Source organism: Mus caroli, chromosome 1, assembly GCF_900094665.2.
Source record: "Mus caroli chromosome 1, CAROLI_EIJ_v1.1, whole genome shotgun sequence".
Classification (NCBI taxonomy): Eukaryota; Metazoa; Chordata; class Mammalia; order Rodentia; family Muridae; genus Mus; species Mus caroli.
The window spans coordinates 147503431-147523924 of record NC_034570.1 but is presented as its reverse complement, the minus strand read 5'-3'; the positions used below and the strand labels follow the sequence as shown (position 1 = coordinate 147523924).

The 20494-nt window shown below is 41.3% G+C and overlaps 2 protein-coding genes and 1 pseudogene across 8 annotated transcripts in view; 1 reads left to right on the top strand and 2 right to left on the bottom strand.

Moving 5' to 3' along the window:
• Positions 1–18214, bottom strand: part of Angptl1 (angiopoietin like 1) — a 21308-nt gene extending 3094 nt beyond the window's left edge. Inside the window, exons 1-3 of one of the 2 annotated variants that reach the window (XM_021173211.2) lie at positions 17898–18214; positions 11605–12450; positions 1684–1877 (exon numbers count right to left, since the gene is read on the bottom strand). In XM_021173211.2, coding sequence (XP_021028870.1) covers positions 1684–1877; positions 11605–12424 — 1014 coding nt within the window. In that variant the 5' untranslated portion in view covers positions 12425–12450; positions 17898–18214. Of the gene's footprint in view, positions 1–1683; positions 1878–11604; positions 12451–13006; positions 13044–17897 lie in introns of those variants that run through there. The other variant, XM_029474582.1, reaches the window with a different exon arrangement.
• Positions 1–20494, top strand: part of Ralgps2 (Ral GEF with PH domain and SH3 binding motif 2) — a 136565-nt gene that overhangs the window by 83680 nt on the left and 32391 nt on the right. The gene's annotated exons all lie outside the window — the stretch shown is intronic.
• LOC110309668 lies at positions 5–1602 on the bottom strand (annotated as a pseudogene).

The following is a 20494-nucleotide window of genomic DNA, read 5'->3' as shown; positions in this document are numbered from 1 at the left end:
TGGCTGAAAAAAGTCAAGATTTTATTTTTCAATATTTCACTTGGGACCCCTAGAATAATTTCCCCAATAACCACTCCCCTGTACCCAGAAAGCTTTGCCCTCAGCTCCTAGACTTTGCTGCATTGGTCCTAAGACTTCTATTCTAGACTGCATTAGTGCTTCTGGCTGGTTTGACATCAAATGTCACTGTTCCCCAGAAAGCAGCTTTTAATGCATTCTAATTCTGTACTCAAGTTACTTAAAGGGGGTGGGGGTGAGAGGGGTACTTAAAATAATAAGGCCACTCTAAGAGAATGTCCTTCCCTCCATTTAATTCTTGGCTGACAAATAAATGTACAGAATAAATAAATATAACCTTCCTCTGGGGGCAAGGCTCACCCTGCAGCTTCTGGCTGGCCTACAGGATTCAGAGCCAAGGATGCTGCCTAAAAAGCTAGGCTATAGATGTAGGAACCTCAGCCAATGAGGCTTTGCCATCCAGTAGCAGACACATAGTATCCAGCATGGTCCTTGGGTCCTCCCAAGTTTCATGAACAGGACCCCTGTGAAGGGANCAGCCCATATTTCTGCTGTAGGATTGCTGTAGTGTTTTCCAGGGCACAGCCTGGGCGAATAATGCCAAACTTTCCAGGCACAGATAAGTCAACCACAGTAGAGCCGAGACGACACTCAGGGCTCTGACTATCCCCAATTGGCCCCCCATCAATGACAAGGGACAAATGAGGCCAGAGGTCTTGGAACTCCTCAACACTCAGAGAACTGGCCTGGGAGCTGAGGTTGGCACTAGTGAGTGCAAGTGGTCCCCCAAACATCTGGGCCAAGTCCAGCATCAAGGCATGGTCAGGAATCCGGATGCCAACAAGAGGAGTAAAGGGGTTCAGGTCTTTGTTGAGCTCCTCCGAGCGCTCCATCACCAGGGTCACAGGGCCTGGGAACAGGTCTTCCAGGAGCTCCCTAGGTACTTTCACCTGACAGTACCGGCCCGTCGCTCAACCCCATGCCGGCCGCCACGGCGGCCCTCAGCCCCGCGCAGGGACGCCTATAGTAATCTTTACAGTTCACCCTGTGAAAGTTGTAAGTTACTGTCTGAAGGAAGTGGACTAAATTATTTTAATAAGCATTTGACATTGGACATTTGCAGCAGAATAGATTTAGTAAACTTCATCTTAACACTGACAGTTTGTCTTCAAAGAGACTTCAAGGAAGTCGCCCCACCCCGGATTTGTGGCAGTTGAGGTTTAGAAGTTTCTGGATAGATTACTGTTTTATTCTTAACTGCCAGAAAATGTTCGCCTAAGCCTGAGTAAGCGCGTGGTTACGTCACAGTTTGAACATGGAAGTCTAGAGTCATAGCCTCTAGAAATGCAGGCAAAACAGACTCATACAAGTCAATAAATAGGTTTAAAAACTTGAAAATGGAATTGAGTTATCTTTGTAAAATATGCATGCATGTACGTATAAGTTATCCAGACTCAAAAGAAACATTTAAAGGATAATTTTAGTTTTCTTTTCACATTTTAACTCTGGCTGTTCAACTAGAAAAGAGAACCATAAACCTTTTGCTAGATGATGAATATCAAATGGATAGTTATGTTTTAGCATGTCTGACTTAATGCCTGGGAGGGTCACTATTGGAAGACCTACTCAGGTCTACCTTCCCCAGGTCTGAACTTGCTCATTTACCTTATAATTTTCCCAGTTTCTGAAGAAATTGACAGAGCCATCTGTTCTTTTCTGAATAACAGTCCAACCCCCAGGATCCAAACTGTTCTCACACCATAACTGCATCAGACCGTTGCTGTTTTCAGGTTTAATCATGTAAATTCCACTGGCTGAGTGTCCAGCTTCCTTTGCTTGCTGACAGTCTTTGAATGGTCCTGTAATTTAAATATTGATTTTTGAGAAATGTAAAAGATAAGTACTAAATAATTCTTAAATCAATATTCTTACCTTCATTTGTTTCTTTACAGATAACCACATTTTATCTGCTGTGTGCATAATGCTCTATACAAGTTGTAGAAACTAATTAAAATACATGCAAAGCTAAAGGAAAGGGTGACATCAGGCCCACTACTCAAAGCATTAGCTTGTTTATTCTCCCACTCTCCTCTGCTTTGTATACTGTAGATACGCACTCCTAAAACGCAATGCATTATATTGATTCTTTTTTACAAATGTTTCCTGAAGCTATGGTCTTTATTTATTCTGGCAGCAGGTTGGCCCCTGGTGCTTCAGTTGTCTTGTTATGGTCTCTTCTTCTGATCTGTGCTACAGCATACGCTGTGCTGAGCGCCTTCATTCTTACAAGCTTTACTTTCTTCAGACATTTTTGCAAAATGCTGTGGGATTGACCTGCTGACGTTTACATACGTATTTCCCTGGTGCCAGATTTATAGTGTCTGCACTTTTATTTCGAGGGAACACACAAAGTTGGTATATTCAGTGGAAGTGGAGCAGAGGCCTGGTAAGTTCTGACAGTATTAAGCATTGTGTTCCTTTTTGGGAACTCAGTCGTATTCATTCACTCACTTATTAATTGCTAAGAAGCTCTAAAAATAAAGTAGAGGGCTGGAAAGATGGCTCAGAGTTTAAGAGCACCGACTGCTCTTCCAAAGGTTCTGACTTCAAATTCCCAGCAACCACATGATGGCTCACAGCCATCTGTAATGGGATTTGGTGCCCTCTTCTGGTGTGCAGGCATACATGCATACAGAACATTGTATACATAACAAATAAACCCTTAAAAAAGAAAGTAGAATCCCCCAAATTTAAATAATTTTAACTTTCCATCATATTCATAAAGAATACGTGTCAGGCCAGGTGTTCCACCACACACTTTTAATCCCAGAACTCAGAAGCTAAGGCCAGATGATTACTGCAAGTATAAGGTCAGCTTGGGGTATGTAATGAGTTCCAGGCCAGCCTGGCTTCAGTGGAGACCCTGTCTTAATACTAGAAAAATGTAGGAATGTTGGTCTAAATGTCTCCCTAAGATACTGACTGATCTCATGCATGATATCATGGCACTCTTATGGCTAGGAGTAACCTTCTTATCAGAGCTGCCCAGTGACCCATGACAGCTTCTCTGTTGCACAGATAATAGCTAATTAAGGTCACGCGACAGGAAGTAGTAGTTAGGGTTATGTGAGGGGGTGGTAAGCCTTCCTTCATGCTCACTTCTGCTCTCAGGTAAATGTTCTGAACTGCTGCGCACTGTTGGCTCTTTTATTTCATAGTATTCACCAGGCTGTATTTTTTTAATTTATTATTCTGTGCAAAAAGTCAGAAGACAGCCTGCAGGAGCTGGGGATTGTTCTCGGGTTGTCAAGTTTGGTAGTAAGATCTTACCCCTGGACATTATATTTTTAGCCAGCTAAGATTTTTCAACTTCTTTTTTTTTTAAACAAAGCATATTCTTATTTTTTAAAAAGATTTATTTATTTATTATATGTAAGTACACTGTAGCTGTCTTCAGACACTCCAGAAGAGGGCGCCAGATCTCATTATGGATGGTTGTGAGCCACTATGTGGTTACTGGGATTTGAACTCCAGACCTTCGGAAGAGCAGTCGGGTACTCTTACCCACTGAGCCATCTCACCAGCCCGATTTTTCAACTTCTTAAAAAACAAACAAACAAACAAACAAAAACCCTGATGTTAAATCATCTGTAGTGTCTGATTGGTACATTGTGGGATCTACAGAAAATAACTGTCTAGTTCTACTGAACAGCCTTGAATTTTATAACTATACCAGTGCTTCGAAATTTTTATTTTAAACAGCATACAAAAATTATGGCTCAGAAAAAAAGAATAATGCTAAATATAGATATATTTGAACAAGGGAGTTTTAAAGGCATTCATCAAAAAATTTTACTGAATATTTTAAAATTCTGATGTGTAATTTTTAAGTATCTGAAACTAGTTTAGTCAGAATTCTTAAGAATTTTTTCTGCTCTATAATTTTAATAATATTGCTGAAGTTTTGAGATAACAATACATAGTATTGTCCCCAATCGTTCTTACTAAGATAAATTAATTTTATTATGTAAATACCATTCATTGTGTCTGTCACTGGAGGCAACTTGGGGAATGTGAGCTCTTCCTTCTGGATTGCCCCTTGAGGATAGAGACGCTGTGCTCTGCTGACTTCACGTCTCTCTCCATGTTTCAACTGGGCATCAGCCAAGGTTGTTAAGTCAATGAATCAGTCCTTTAGTTTTAAATCCAAGGAAATGGAAAACAATATGTACGAACTGAGTGGGTCAGAGTCTCAACCCAATAGTCTTATATTTCATATATAGCTTTTTCAAAATTTTAAAATTATCAGTGTCCATCTGTACTATAGATTATTAGTAAAAATATAACCTGGAAAATGGCATCTTTTAAAAAATATCATTAAGAGAGCTGGAGAGATAGCTCAGCACTGACTGCTCTTCCAGAGATCCTGAGTTCAATTCCCAGCAACCACGTGGTGGCTCATAACCATCTGTAATGGGATCCGATGCCCTCTTCTGGTGAGTCTGAAGATAGCTATAGTGTACTCACATACATTAAATAAATAAATAAATAAATAAATAAATAAATAAATAATTTTAAAGGTAATATTAGGTATTGTGGGTTTTTTACTCTCAGTTTCATTGGCTCATTTTTTTCTCTTCTGGGATTTCCTTGGTTTTGTGTCTATTATGAAGGCCTCCAGAATAGTTGCTACCAAATATATATATGTATGTATGTGTATATATATATATACAATTCTTGGTTTTTGCATTCCTTAGTTTGCTAAAGTTGTTTTCATTTTGAGATGGGATCTCATGTTGTAGCCCAGGTTGGCCTGGGACTGGTGGTGTAGTACAAGCTTGTCTGTAAACACAGTCACCCTGTCTCAGTCTCCCAAATGCTGGAAGTACAGCCCTCTTTGCTGTATGTAACTGGTTCAGCGTTTTCTTTTCAAGTCATGAGTGGATTCCAGAATTCTCAGTTAAAGTATTCAGAGATTCTTTTCCTCTTTCCTTTCTCCTTGTTTTGAGAGACAGACTTTGGTCTCCAGATGCTTGTGCCTCAGCACCCAAGTGCTGGGACTGTGTGTGTACACTGTGCTTAACAGAGCCAGTGTCACCAGGGACTGTCAGTCCCTCTTGCCTCTCTTGTGCAGAAGTACTGTACTAAATATCTTTATTTAATACATATATGCTCATTGAGCCGTTTAGTATGGCTAGTTGAAGGTTACGATATAGTCATTTCTGTCACAGAAATAAGACATAACTGGATGATCATGTTGTGAAAATTCATAGATTAAAAATAACAGCTGATTAACATACTTTACATTCTGCTGTGTTTCATGCAACACAAAATATTATGGGGAAACACCTCAGATATCGATGTCACCCCTTCTCTTTCCCTTAATCACATAAGAATAATTTCACATTGAAGACCATGTGTTGTCCGGCAGAGAGGAATCATTCCATGTCAGGTAGGGTGAAAGCTGTAATGTTGCCTGTGGAGGAGCAGTGGAGAGGAAAATGAAGTGGCCCCCGCTCCCACCCTCCGGCTTCCCCGCATGTCATGTGATGCATGTCAAGTAAGCAGAATGCACAGGCAGAACCTTTTCTTTGTTGGCCGTGCACAGTTGGAGCTCATTGGGGGACTCTCAGATACTAACATTTCTGATGGTGGTCATTTTCAGAATGTCTTCGGTTTTCTATTGTCATTTAAGAGCCTTTTCTGGAGGGTGGAGCAAAGGCTCAGACTGTAACTTTCCTTCTGTACAGTGTGAGGACTGAGTCTAGATCCCAGAATTCACACGAGCCAGACACATGAGCATACACAGTGTCTGTAATGTCAGCACTGGGTTAGGGGTCAGAGACAGGAAATCCCAGCCAATTTACCCAAATCAAGGAACTTCAAATTTAGTGAAAGACCCTCTTATCTCAAAAAGAAGGACACTCAGGGTCAACCTTTGGCCAAATACAAATGAACAAATTTTGTTTTAATTTAAAAGAATTATCTTTTCTGAATCTAGAGCAGGGTAGACTCAGGTCCAGAGACAGATGAAGAACCCTGAAGTTAAGTGGGAGATGAGAGAAGGGATAAGAAAAGGTTGGTTCCAGCACAGCGTGGCTAAGCTTCTAATGAGGTTTGAAGCAGAACTCGTGGTAAGAGTGTGAATTGAGAGCTGAGATTGAGCAGGGGGGGTTTGCTGTCTTCCTGTCTAAGCTCAGTCTACTGAATCCAAGTGAGGCCGTTGGGAGTCGCGGGACCTCATCTAAGCCACATGTGGGCTACATGCTGACGTATGTTTAGTCTTCCACAGCTGTTGTACATTTCCTATGTCTGAAATATAAACGACAGGATGGTGTTTATAGCCTATCAGGTGGGCCAGAGACTGCCTCACTATGTGCTTGATGGTTTTACTTAAAAACAGTCATGGTGGAATCTCCAAAGTTAGCCACATTGTGCTCCTGAGTTGCTACTTTTGGGGAAGCTAGGGTGTCTAAGGAGCATATTTTATTTTATTGTAAATTCTTATTTTAAGACTTGGTGCTGTTTAGCGGCACACGAGGGAGGGGCTCTGTGAGCATGGCACCTACGTGCTGCTCCTGTCGAGCAGATCCCATGTCCGAGATTTGGAACTAAACTTCGCTTGTTGAGCTCTTACTGCCTGCACTCGGAGTTTAGATCGGAGGCCGTGTAAAGATTCTGTTTTAGCCTGGTTTTGTTAAATACCAGAGAACTGTTTTTATTTTCCGCTACTTAACGTGTGTTTTAGGCGTTTAGATAAATTGAAGAATTCTGGCTTATCTGAGTTCAGTTTTCATTTGATAAAACTTCCAATATAGGCAAATTTAAGTTTATCATCAGCTTCACTAATTTATCCAGTTTTTGACAGTGGACCTTGTATTTACATTTCAGAATCTTTTTTTTTTTTTTCTTTTTTTTGTTTTTCGAGACAGGGTTTCTCTGTGTAGCCCTGGCTGCCCTGGAACTGACTCTGTAGACCAGGCTGGCCTCGAACTCAGAAATCCGCCTGCCTCTGCCTCCCAAGTGCTGGGATTAAAGGCGTGCGCCACCACGCCCGGCTACATTTCAGGATCTTTGAGGCTTACAAAACCTCAGGAAATTTTAGTTCAAATTATTTTGTGGAAGACACAGATAAACTTAACAGTGCGTTCTCTCCTCCTTAGAAAAGACAGTGCTCTCAGCACTCAGTTACTGGGTTTTATAGTTACACCATCAGCTCATCGATCCTGGCAGAGACGGTTTCTTATTGTTACTTTCATTCCTTTTAAATTTTTTGCTCTAGAATTAGATGATAGTTTTTTTTGTTTTTTTTTTTTAAATAGAAACTAACTTCTTTCTCTGGATCATATTTAACAAAAATTCTTAAAACTACTATTAGAAACTTATCAGCTTTATTTTTGAAAATCCAAATTTACCTCTGGTTCAGAAATTTGGTGCTTCAAAGAATGTACATAGATAGGCACTATCTCCGCTATAATCACATTTATCTTGAATGCAGAACCTTCTTCAGGATGCAGTAATCTTGAAATAGGATTCATTCATCTCCTATGATACACATTTTAATTCTTCTCAAAGCAGAAAACTAGATTCCATGGGTGAATTTGACTCTCCCTGTATCTCACCTAAGTGCAGTCATAGTTTTTGTGCCGGCTTTTGACTCCAGCTTACTAAATTTTAGGTAGAATGGATTGTGTGTCTTCTGTCATGCATATAGAGACTCTAGCATGGCTACCTGTGTGTACCACACTACAGTGAGTCACTTGGTGCTAGAGCATGTATGAGCATAGTAACCACCTATGTCAGAGCGTGTGTATGCACAGCAGCAGTATCTGTCAGCGCATAAGTACAGTAGCCACCTATGTCACACTACATGTAAGCACAGTACCCATTTATGTTGTTCTTTCTTTGAAAGTCTCCAAACAGTGTGAGACACTTCCCCTAGAGTTGTAAAAATTGTTTTAAGCTACTATGTAAAGAGATAAAACAGTAGGCTTATTAATGGTTGTGTGTGATGACGCATGTTTGTTAGGGATCAAAGTGTTAGAACCGGGAAGCAAGTTACAGGCAGAGGTGCTGAGTTTCTGTCGTGAGGGGGCGCTGCTTGTTATGACACAACTGATAATGTCACTTTGCTTATAGAGTAAAACGGAAGGGAATGCTTACTTAAAACAACATTGAAAAGTTATCTCTGTGGCTTAATTTTTACATTAAAGGTTGATTTTCTTAGGACTACTCTGTGCCACCGTTGTTTCTTGTAAAAGTGAGATAAACTTTGGCCTTGGGTATGCCGTATCCTGCATGCATAATTGTATGGATGTATTTAATTGTATGCATTTTCTTGTACTGATGCTCAGAGTGTGAAAAAACTAGAGCTGATGTTTTCATTCTGTAAAGTATTTCCTTGGTTTGTTATAAATAAATAAATATATGTGTCTTCATTTCTGCTAAAATTGATGATGCCACTGACTTAAATTTCAGATCTACTTACAAACTCAGCAGCAGTTGTTTCTACACTTCTATAATTATACCTACCGTAGCTTAATAAAATACATCGAAGTTATCTTTATCTATAAATATTATAGGAACTGCTATCCTGATAAATCATATCATGTCTTAAAAACTTAATAAAATGTTAGTTTGAAATGAATGGGAAAGTTTTTTTCCTTTCTAAGTCCAGTGGACAGTTTTGTACATGTCTTTGAAAATTAAAGGACTTGAGCTGCTGATTGACCTAATTTTATGATATTCTTGCTGCTCTTAACACTGGTTTTCATGAAGGTCTTTAGGTTGACTACGCTAAGAGGCTCTGTGTTATCAAATCATGTAATGTTTCAGCACCTGCAGCTGAAATACAGGATCTCTCTGCCAGAAAGGAGCTCATGTGTTAGAGTGCCTTTCACTTAGATGGGCTGTGGTTACCTGTAAAGGTGAGGTAATTTAATAAATGTATGTGTTACAGACAGTAGAGGTGTTTGTGATTATAAACAACTACTTCAGGCCTGTGAGGTCAACAGGGCTTACGGAGGGCCTTCTGTTTCCATCATGTACTCATTCGTTTGGTCTCATCCTTATCATTTGAATGGACAGAAGTCCTAGAGTTATTAAAAGGAAGAAAGTGGATTTGCTTTGTTGGAACAATTTTTTTGAAGGAAGCACGTGAAATGAAAATGAGACTTTCTTGTAGTGAGAATTCCAGAATTTTGTTTTTTTAAAAAACACAGAAATATTATGAGAATGTTTTCATTTTAATCCCAGTTGTGGGGATTATGGGTCTGCTCTAGCAGAATCATGGTTTGGCCAGCTGTAGATAGTTTCTGCTATTGTGACATTTAGAATTTGGGGGCGTATATAAATGCTAGGACCCCAAGAGATGAGATTCCTGATTGGTTGTTGTTGGTTGCAGTTTGTTAAGTACTTGTGCCCAAAGAAGAAACAACAAGAAGAAATTAGATATCCTGAGGGCTAATATCAAACTTGCCCTAAGTAACTTGACACCTCTAACCAGCAGGAAATAGTCTAATGGTAATATCACCCCCTTTCCAATCCCTGGTTTTATTCCGGGATCTCTTTCCTTTCCTCTTTATCCCCTTTTCTCTCTTATCTAGTGTTAGGGGGTTGAAAGGGTGGAAGAAAAGGGGTGGAGAAGGGTGGAAGAAAGAAGAAGCTACAAAGTAGCAAAGGACAGCTACACTTTTTTTTTGTACAAAATTGATGAGCAGCAGTACCTGTGAGCATACTTTATAAAGGAGGCTGGTACCAGTGCAGAGTGTGTTGCAAGGGAATGGCTGTGGGGAGCAGTCAGCAAGCACTTACACACCTGGGTAGGATGTGTCAGGCACTGCTGCAGGCACTTCTATCCTAAGCTCTGAGCCAGGTCCCAGCACTGTTACTCCCATGGTGGGTGAGGAAAGCGACACCTGCTCCCTCCCCTCCAGCTTCTGGATCTAAATGACCTGTTTGTTTTGCCTCTGAAATGTTTACAGGGTACTTGAGTAGAATTCAGGTGACTGTGCTTATGGGACAAGTGAGGATCAAATAGATAAGTCTGTCAGTTTTACTCAGTGAAATTTGTCTTAAGAATATAATCTTCAGAAAACAAAGTTGTTTTTAAAGGTTAAACAAATATTAATAACCATGTTTATAAGAAGATAAAAGAAATGAATAAAATGTTAACTGTTTATTTCTGCTTCTTAGGCTGTTGAGCATTTTATAAAAGATGGTATTTTCTAGATTTTGTCAAGTAAATATGTATTAGTTTGGAGACAATTTCTCTTGGTAGCCCAAATGACCTATAATTGCTTCTGTAGGAAATGTTGGTGAGGAGGTGATTGTTTTAGGGCGTGCTTACTTATTCTTCACAAACGATGAGCACAGTATGCCAACCCTGGTCCCGCAGGAAGGCAAACAAGTGGATCTCAGAAACTCCAGTGTAGTGTGGTACAGAAGACAGAACGCAGAGAAAAGAAGGAAAGAAAGAGCCTGGGATGTGGAAAAAGAGATGTTCAGTATTGTCTGTTTGATTCTTGGAAGTCTTAGCATTAGTCTTGAAAGCCTTGAGGTGAGCCTTGATCACTTGTTTCAGTAGAGGAACCCTTGCCACAGTCAGGTGTCTCCTACACCAGCAGGCAGGTAACCCTTGCCATCCTGAGATGTGGGGGAGCTCTAAAATACAGTCTGGAAGATAGGTTGTTCATGTGACTGTGTGGAAGCCAGGCACAAGGACACATGTGTCAGTGGATGCCACTGCTGCAGACAGCCTTGTGCGGTGGCTTCCTAGTGCAGCTTTTATGTCCTGCCTTTCCTTATGTAAACGAGGAAAGGGCATCTGAGTCCCTCCTCCCACATTGTAGGGAAGCAGTAATGTAACAGGTTCAGGAGAGTGGCCTGTGGGACAGTGGATGCACATGTGACAGTTTTAAGTGAAACACAGGACTCTGTTGTGCACTGGGTGGTCACCCCAGAGTCAAGGCCAGAGCAGAGCAGTGAGAGGAAGGCAGGGTGCTCAGTATCATTTATTTAGCCTTGGAAAACAGACTCCCCTTTCTCTTGAGGTAGCAAAGGTAGGTTTTATATAGGTGTTTTGAAAGAACAAGAACCCAGGACCTGATTAGACTTAGAGCAGTGTAGGAAGCACACCCTGAGTGGAGATAAGGCCTGAGGACAAGGAGAGCACAAGGTTAAATACTCCTTTTGAAGACAGCAAGAAGGCAAGAGGAAGCGGTGGGGAATCTGAAGGGTGGGGATGCGGTAGAGCTGGCTGCAAAGTGGGGTGTAGAGTGAGTTCCTTCAGCTATGTGTCAGTGGTCATTCTCTTTGACAGCAGCCTCCATTGTAAGAATTTGGGTGGCAGAGTGCTTTTTTTTCCACAGAGGGGAAAAACTTATAAACACCTAGAAACTTACATCAGGGAGAAAAGAGATGTTTTATATCAAATCCAAACATCACTTTAAAAAGTGAAATTTTTGATTGGACATGTATAATGGCATCAGCACATAAGAACTAGGACTTACTAAGATAAGAGTATTGTTGCGTGAATCATACGCACACCAGCTTCATTCTTCCATTGGTCAGTAAACGGTAACTCACCTTCATTGATGAAAGTCACTGCTGGAATCTTGAAAGGGCTTTTCGTGGGAGCTGTTGGCAGATCAGGTGGTGGCATTACCTCTCTGGGATAACCTGGGTCCCTCTGTATCTCATTGCCTCCCAGCAGACCAGGGGTGTACTGGTGGCTGTTAGGACTGTGTCGCGGTACCACCTGGACAAGAGGGGGAGACCCATGGGGGTCTTGTCGGGAAAACATCCTCAAGCACTGCTCTTCCAGTACAGTGATCATCACAGACTGGTTATTGACAAGATCAGTCAAGGATGCATACTTGACCTCTAGCTCCCTGTACCTTGTTGCCATCTTGAGCATTTCTGTGGTGACATTGAGGATCTTGTTTTCCAGTTGGGAAAGTTCGAGTGAATTGTCTCTTTTACGGATGATCTCATGTAGTAGCTGCATGTAGAGCTGCGTGACTCTGGAGTTCATGTTCCGGCTTTCCTTTCTCAGCAGCTTCACCTCGTTTACAATGTTCCCGTCCACATCTACCACCAGCTGCAGGACATCTATCTCCCGCTTCTGCCTAGACAGCACATCCTTGAGGTTCTCCAGGTCCATCCTGGTGATCATGTCCTTAATAGTGCCTGCATCCTGACCTTTGGTGTTGACACAGATTGGCCCTGTTATTTTTTGTTCAGGCACCAAGAATGTATATGAACATTTCTTTGCTTCCTCTTTCCCATCAGTAGCACGGGGATATCTCCTTTGGGTTATTTTTTTTATTTTGAATTGTCCTCCTTTGCAGTGACCACTGCCCAGTAGGAAGAGTAGTACACTTAGGGTCCAAACAAAAGCCTTCATTTTGAAATGAAATTCTACCACAGCGTCTTTTTAGAAAGCAGTGAGCGAAGAAGAAACAAAAATAATTAATATGAGTTTATATACAAACCAAAATTACATTGAGATCCTATCTTATCCCTGTTAGAGTAGCTATTATTAAAAAATATAACAAATGCTGGCAAGGATGCGCATGGAGACATCTTTTATACACAGGCAGTGAGTGGGCTATAAACTAGAATAGCCACTATGGGAGTCCACATAGGGGTCCTCAAACAAGAAGTACAACTGTCGTATGGGTGAGATGTTTCCTTCTTTCTGTCTAAAGGCTCTAAGTCAACACACTTCAGAGACACTTGCTCACGTGTGTTTATTGCAACATTATCCACTACAGCCACGTTATGGCGTAGGTATCCATCAAGAGAAGAATGAAAAAAAAATTATATATTACATACATGTATATATAATAATTAAAGTGTATGTATTTATTATATATGTATACAGCACCTCAACCATAAACAACAGAGTTAAGTCTTTTTTTGTTGTTTGTTTTTTGTTTTTCGAGACAGGGTTTCTCTATGTAGCCCTGGCTGTCCTGGAACTCACTCTGTAGACCAGGCTGGCCTCGAACTCAGAAATCCGCTTGCTTCTGCCTCCTGAGTGCTGGGATTAACAGAGTTAAGTCTTACTGCAAAAAAAAAAAAAAAAAATAGAATTGAAGTCATCTTACTAAGGAATTAGACCAGACTCAAAAAGGCAAATATCTTGTATTTTCTCTCTTATTTATGGAACCTAGGGTTTTTGTAGACATGCATGATACATGACATGAAAACAGGGAATTATGAAAATAGATTATTTTAGGAAAGGACTAGAGGAGAAAAACGGGGCATGAATATGATCAAAATACACCATATACTTGAACAAGAATAGTGTGTAACCCAGTGAATATAAGGCTAACCATTTTTAGAGTAGTTACTGTTCTGCTCCTGTGGTAACACAGCCAAAGCCACCTACAAGAGAAAGAGTACGTCTTGGCTTGCATTTCCAGAGGGATGAGAATATCCTAGTGGGGAAGCTGCCGACAGAGACAGGAGTTGAGAAGTCAGACCAGCAAAGACATGGAACTGGACTTGGGATTGGGCTGTGAAATCTCAAGCCCAGCACAGTGACTCTTCCCATCAAGGCCACCCACAGTGTCATCAGCCCCGGGGGGGGGGGGGAGGGCATTTGTGTAAATACACAAGCCTACAGAGGACGTTTCTCATTGAGACTACTAAGGGAATACTGAGAGGTTTGTATTAGTAAATTAGATTTCACTTGAAGTCGTGAGTTCACTATTAGGTTTGTAGGTTTGTATTTTGACATTTGTGTAAAGATGAGACCCTTCTCTTGATGAGCTTGCAGCTGCCACCTGCCATCTTACTCAGAGGAGATTTTGATTCGTGCCCGTGCTATGGAAGGCACACTGCCAGGCCTGGGGAGCCTTTAAGAGCCCTTAGAAAGCTCACTGCCTCGGGACTATGAGAACAGTGTGTGATATATAAGATACTAGTTAGAGCCTTGCTTGGTTATTACTGCAGTCTCCGCGTGATCTTACTACCCAGGGTTTTAGATTAGAATACTATAACATCAGTTAAGTTGGTCTTATGCAGTAAATCCTGCGACATTTTTTTCAACCTACCAAGTCAGACATTTTAGACCAATAGAAAGTGAACATTTTTATATCGTCGCTTTTGAGACTAGAGACAGTTTTAAGAATGACGAGATGCCCCCAGTCATTGTGGGTAATTGTGTTTCCTGAACTGCAGTAATGGTTATGCTTGAAGTTTATAGGTGACTCAGTGGGTGTGTTCTGTTAAAGTCTACTGGGTTGTATTTTAGTTTTTAAAAAGTCCTAATTTTCAACAAGCATTATCAAATTGGATATAAAAGGTCTTTTTGTACCTATGTGTGTACTAAGGGCCAAAGCCACACTGATATTAGAAACAGGTCTAAAACTTTGGTTCCCTGGCCCCTGGTCAGAATCTGTAGCAGCCACAGTTATGCCAGGATGTGTACTTGGACTGTGCCCTGTTGGCTGTGGCAAATGAGAATTACCTGTTATTTCCAGTCTGACACTGGAACTCTTTCCAAGAACCTAGATTTCTTCCTTCCTCTTTAGTTCACTCCCAAGTGAGTAGTGCAGTAGACTAGAGAAGAAGTGGGCAAAGTGTGTTCCTGTGCTCAGGTTCATGGCCAAGCTACCCCACAGCAGCTTCATGCCATCTGCTGTTGTAAGGCTAGCAGAGGGCACCCGAGGAGTGGAGGGCACCTGAGGACCTTTTCTTGCCAACTTTGCTACTACCTCAGCCCTTGTTTCTTGATCTAAGAGGTTGACCCCGGTTGTTTATGTGTAGTCCAGACAGCACAACACTAACACTACTGAATACCTAGTGAGTGCTCTCAGGAGGCATCGCTGTCTTCAGTCCCTTATATATGAACATCACAGCCCGGTGAGGCAGATGATTCTGATACTCATTTGTACAGGAAGTGGCGCCCTAAAGGCCATATCAGTAGCCACACAGCTGTTAAAAGATAGAGCTAGAATTTGAACCCAGGTTGTCTTCTGGCTGGGTATATGTTTTTAAGTTAACTGTTTCATCATATGGCTCCGCTTTCTAAACTACATTCTGTCAGAGGTGCACTCTCTGTAGCAGTATGAAGAAAAGAAATGGTATCACTTTCAAAAGAGAAGTCCCCGAGGTCCAAAACCACTCATATGGGATTCAGATATTAGACCTGGGACCTGTGTATTACAGTGTCTGTAGTAACAGAAGGCATCTTGGCATGTGCTGCCTCCAGCTTTCCCTGGCCTGTTCGTGTGTTGTGCAAAAGCATGTGCATGTCATTGTACACAGTCTGGCCTGTTCTACACCCCATGTTGCTGTCGTTCCTCTCTGCCCATGTGTGTTCCATCAGTTGCTGTTTATGTAATCTGACTTGCAACCCCATACGTACATGCACACAAAAACACACTTTTCTTAGTGAAATGTGGGCTTTCGGTGGCTGTGCAAATAGATGGCCGCCACCTCACTGGAAAGCAAGGTCCTCAGATGCTGTTTCCAGAAGAGAAATAATAAACACAGCAAAGACTGGGAAGAGCTGGGGAGTTGCTCGGTGAAATGATACCGTTTACTCAGAGCTTTCTGTGGCTGCTGGTGGCAAAGGCACACACGTGAGAAAGTTGGCTCCTGTTCTGTGTTGTGCCTTCTGACACCAGGAAATACAAACCTGAGGAATCATTGTTTCTCACAGAGCATCTCTTACTCTCCAAGAGTTACCTGCACTAAAACTGATGGTATATTTGGAGTTATATTTACAGGAAATTCTTGGAATTTAACTGTAGTTTTATCAAAACAAACAAACAGAACAGTAAAATAAGGTAAAAAGCCATTAGCCTCTGGGCAAGTATATGTCATTTCTCCTAACTCTCCTTGTCTCGTTTTAATAATAGGACAGAAAGGAAGTATTACGGTCACCAGGATTAATAGTATGAACTCAGAAAATGTCAGTACTGAAGACTTGACTCATAAAATTATATAAATACTTTCTAGAATGAAATAAGCTACCAAAACAAGGGAGCTTTTAAATTAAAAGCTTGAGGAATATTTGGGGTTTTGGTCTACTCTGCCTAGAGTCACTAAAGTTGTAAAATCCGTAAGATTTAAGATGGTGTTCAAAGCTCCTTCTGGTCGCTGTGTTTGTTCTTTGCTTCCTTGTTACATCAGTGATGAGCACATTGTCTCTTTAATTGGAGTTAAGAGACATCTCTAGCAGACTAAATATAAGCGAAGAATTGATTTTTAAAATTTGTTCACTCTCACATTGTCTAAAAATATTTTCTTATTTAATGTTTCCCACGCATGTTCAGAGAAAGCACCATAAATCTGTGTCACCTCGTGAACCTTCCTATTTATGTTAAGTCTTTCCTAGGTCTCAAGGGAATGTGGAAAATTAGTTACAGTTACTGAAGTTTGAACTGCGCCTTTGCCAGGTGGTTTTTAGAAAAGGGGGAAAAAAGTTTGTGCAGTTATATTCATATTCTTAATAGTATTTCTCTGTACTGTATTGCCAGCTATAAGGAGGATAAAAGCTGCCTTCCCTTCCTTTGGCTGTGCCCTGCACTGAGAGAAGCCAGAGGCAGTGAAGTTAGCTGAGGAGCACTGACTGGATAGGTAGAAGACCTTCCTAAGAATAGCCCTGGAAATGTCCCCAGAACAGACAGATGTGATCATTTGTGGTTCGTTCTCTCTCTCTCTCTCTCACACACACACACACACACACACACACACACACACACACACACGCGCGCGCGCGCGCGCGCGCGCACTGGCTCTGAAATGCCTGCATAGGTCATTGGAAGAGCTGAGATGAGTGAGACTTGCTTTCATCATGGCAGCAGCCACGGAGGCGACGGTGTTTCAGATGGAGTATGATTTCAAGATTTTACAGACTCTCCTGTAAAATACGTATTTAACAGAGCTCAGAGTTGAGAGTTTTAATGTTTAAGCAAAGTTGAAAAAACAAAATCTGAACATTACTATTATTTGTTTGTTGAAAATTCCTACCACTAAAGATTAAAAGTCAGGGAATCCTGACCGTAACAGCTTGCTGTCTTGGTGTTAAAGCTTACTGTTGGTGAGTAGCAATTTCATAATTCTCATGACTAACCAAGCCCCCCCAATAGAATGTTGAGGGCATGCTCCTGCCTCTTAGGGACAGTTACAAAGGTTATTTTATTTTTATTTTTTTTAAAACAGGCTTTTGGCCTTGCCAGTTTTTCTTCAGTACTGACATTTTCTGAGTTCATATGCTTAATCCTGGTGACCCTGATACTTCTCAATCCTGACCTTGAAGGAGGTTTTAATTATTGTTTGTATCAATATTACTTTTCCAAGTAATTTCCAGCTTTAACCTGTTGCTGAAATGAAATTTCTGTTGTAGGAAATTGTTTAAAATGATTAATCATAACAAGAAATACCATAGATTAACAAAGACTCAGAAGAGTTTTGTTCAGGTGTAACTGAGATTCTGTTGCAAGCATTCAGCTGACCAGCTCTTAGCTTCGTTTTGTAGCCATACTTTGAAAATCGCAGTAGTTGGTATACGTCTTTACACACACACCAGCGTTCAAAAGAGAAACTCACCGTGCTCACAGTTGTTTCCTTTATCCTACATCCTTCACTGTGTCAGCCTTAGACATTTACTGAGTTACTTGTAAAACTTTGTAATGTCACTAGAGCATTTGTCTTTAGAACCCAGCATGTATGTCTCAATCTGTAGTCACATATGAAGCACTCCGTGACTATTTTTACAGAAAGATGCAAAACAAAGCCTTCAGATACAAACTGGCAGCATCTTCTAAAGTTCCCTGAGAAACCTCTTACCTTCTAGTACAAAGGACAATGATGCATTTGACATAGAATTTTGAATAAATCTAAGAGAAATATTAAAATACCTTTGTTGTCTGTTGAAAAAAGCGAGTCCGTGAACGTGCGTCGTTGCCCTTGCTCTCTGAGATCAGTGTAGAAGTTTGTTCGGTTTACTTGAGCGGTAACTGCGTTTGTGAATCCAGGAAGTGAGGAACTTCTTTTCACAGCACTAATGGACTGAGTTTGCTGGGCCGCCTGTGTAACTTGGGGCTATCTGTGGACTCCTCCAATGCAGCAGCGAAGGTTCTGTGCCTGTGTTGTTTGCTGCATGGAGGAGATGTGCAGAAACCAGCCGCAGCTGACAGACTGTCCACACAGTCCGAAGAGTGATTCCCTCTCGTTCTCAGTAGACTCAAGTTCAGCCCACATATTACGTCATTAGAAAAGAGCTGGAGCCAGGAGAGGGGGTAGGAACCTCCTCCTTAGGATTTCCTCTCCGTTGCTTGAGGTGGGGCTGGGGACTGGATCAGCAGGAGGTTGAATAGCTCTAACAAGGAGAGATTGTGTGCAGGTTGAAGGAAGGGCACCATCTGGAAACAGGCTATCATAGTTCAGCAGGCAATTATAAAATAAACATTTTAGTCTGCCTGCCACAGAGCTTTTGAGTTGGGAAAGAAAGAAAGAGAGAGAGAGAGAGAGAGAGAGAGAGAGAGAGAGAGAGAGAGAGAGAGAAAGGAAGAAAGAAAAGAAATCCACTTTAGAAGTAGCTGCAGGTTGTAAGGAGCTAGACTTTCCCCAGAAGCAGCCACCTAACAGTGCTATTCTGACAGCTTCTGGGACGCTTAAAATTGTAATTGTGTAACGTTTAAGAGAAAATTGCTTTTATTAGCTTGACCTTTAATCTCAGCATTCGGAAGGCAGAGGCAGTTGAATCCCTATGAACTTGAGGCCAGCCTGGAATACACAGTGAGCTCCAGGCCAGCCAGGGCTAATAAGTGAGAATCTGACTGAAGAAACACACACGCACATGCACACACTCCAGACCAGCCAGGGCTAGTGAGAACCTGACTCACACACACACACACACACCTTGTTTTTATATGTAGTCACCTAACACAAGGGAAACTGGTAAATCTGGTGAAAGAAAAATCTTAAATTCTGTGATACATAATTGATGCTTTTTCTGATCTTGAGTTCTGTGATAGGTAATATACTTGCCTATAAAATTATGCCTCCTGTCCTAGCTAGGGTTACTGTTGCTGTGAAGAAACACCATAGCCAAAGACAACTTAGGAAAAGGTTGATTTGGCTTATACGTCTACATCACTGTTCATCATCAAAGGAAGTCGGGATAGGAACTCAAACAGGGGAGGAACCTGGAGGCAGGAGCTAAGGCAGAGGCCATGGAGGAGTGCTACTTACTGGCTTGCTCAGCCTGCTTTCATAGCACCCAGCCATAGGACCACCAGCCCAGGGGTGACTGGGCCCTTTCACATCAATCACTAAGAAAATTTCCTCCAGGCTTGTCCCTCAGCTGGAGGCACTTTCAGTTGAGGCTTCCTCCTCTAGCTTGTGTCAAGATGACTTAAAAACTAGTCAATTCAGTGTCAATTGTCAAAATAAGGTGGTTGTTGTTGTTGTTGTTAGTTGATTGCTATCATTTAAAAACAAACACAACCCTAAATTAAAAGAAAAAAAGAAAACCCAAGGGATCTTTGACTCCCCATTGACTGTGAACTGAAGATGAATCATCATGTCCTCTGGCCCAGCTTTTTCTGCTATAAAAATAGGTTCCAAAAGAGCAAAAGAGTAAGTCTTGAATAACTATTATTTTTTTCATGAAACAAATATTTAGTAATTCAATAGCTAAGGAAACCCGAATTTCAACATCTTCAATAGCTTGGCTCAATGATAAGTAGTATCTGAGTTTTTAACTCGCACTCGAAAGCATCGCTTTCTTGGCATCCTAGTTGCTGAGTGAGGCCTTGGGGCTTCTCATGCTGCACATGCTGTGTGCTTTCACCCCTCACTGCCTTAACTCCTTCCAGTCGTCTTGCAGGACCTGTATCCTTTACTTACTGGACGAGGTTGTTACCACTTTTGTAGAAGAATTTCTTAGAACGCCTCTGTCATATTTAAATATAAGGGGCTGTAAACTTTAAATAATAAATAAGTCAACTAGAATCTAACAGGAAAACGCTGATGATGATTGGTGGTTACTGTGTCAGCAGCCATGAGGGTCTACAGGGCTGTACTGTTGCCATCTCTTCTGGGTTCTGTTTTGTTTTTAGGGAAAGCAAGTGATTGGAGTTTTTCTGGACCCTTTTCAGATTTTCACGGGGACAGATAAGATAGTAGCTTCTAACCTCTGGTCTGTGTTCCACAGTTACTGAGTGGTGTTTTCATTCACTACTGCTAGTCGGCTTGGGTGAGAAGGGAGATGGTTCCTCTGAGCCTTTAAGTTTGAGAGTTATTTAGCTTTCTTACTTGAACAATTTCTATTACTAACCAACATTTTTCAAAAATTGGAGTGACAGACTTTAGGACCATATAACACTTGATTTGGCTTGTTTCATGGAAAATTAAACATGGAGATGAGTTCTGTGGAAAATCCTGAAAAGCAGAACTAAGGAACTACAGAGAGTGCGCTGTAGAGTGAGGTGTAATGGCAGCTGTGGAGAGC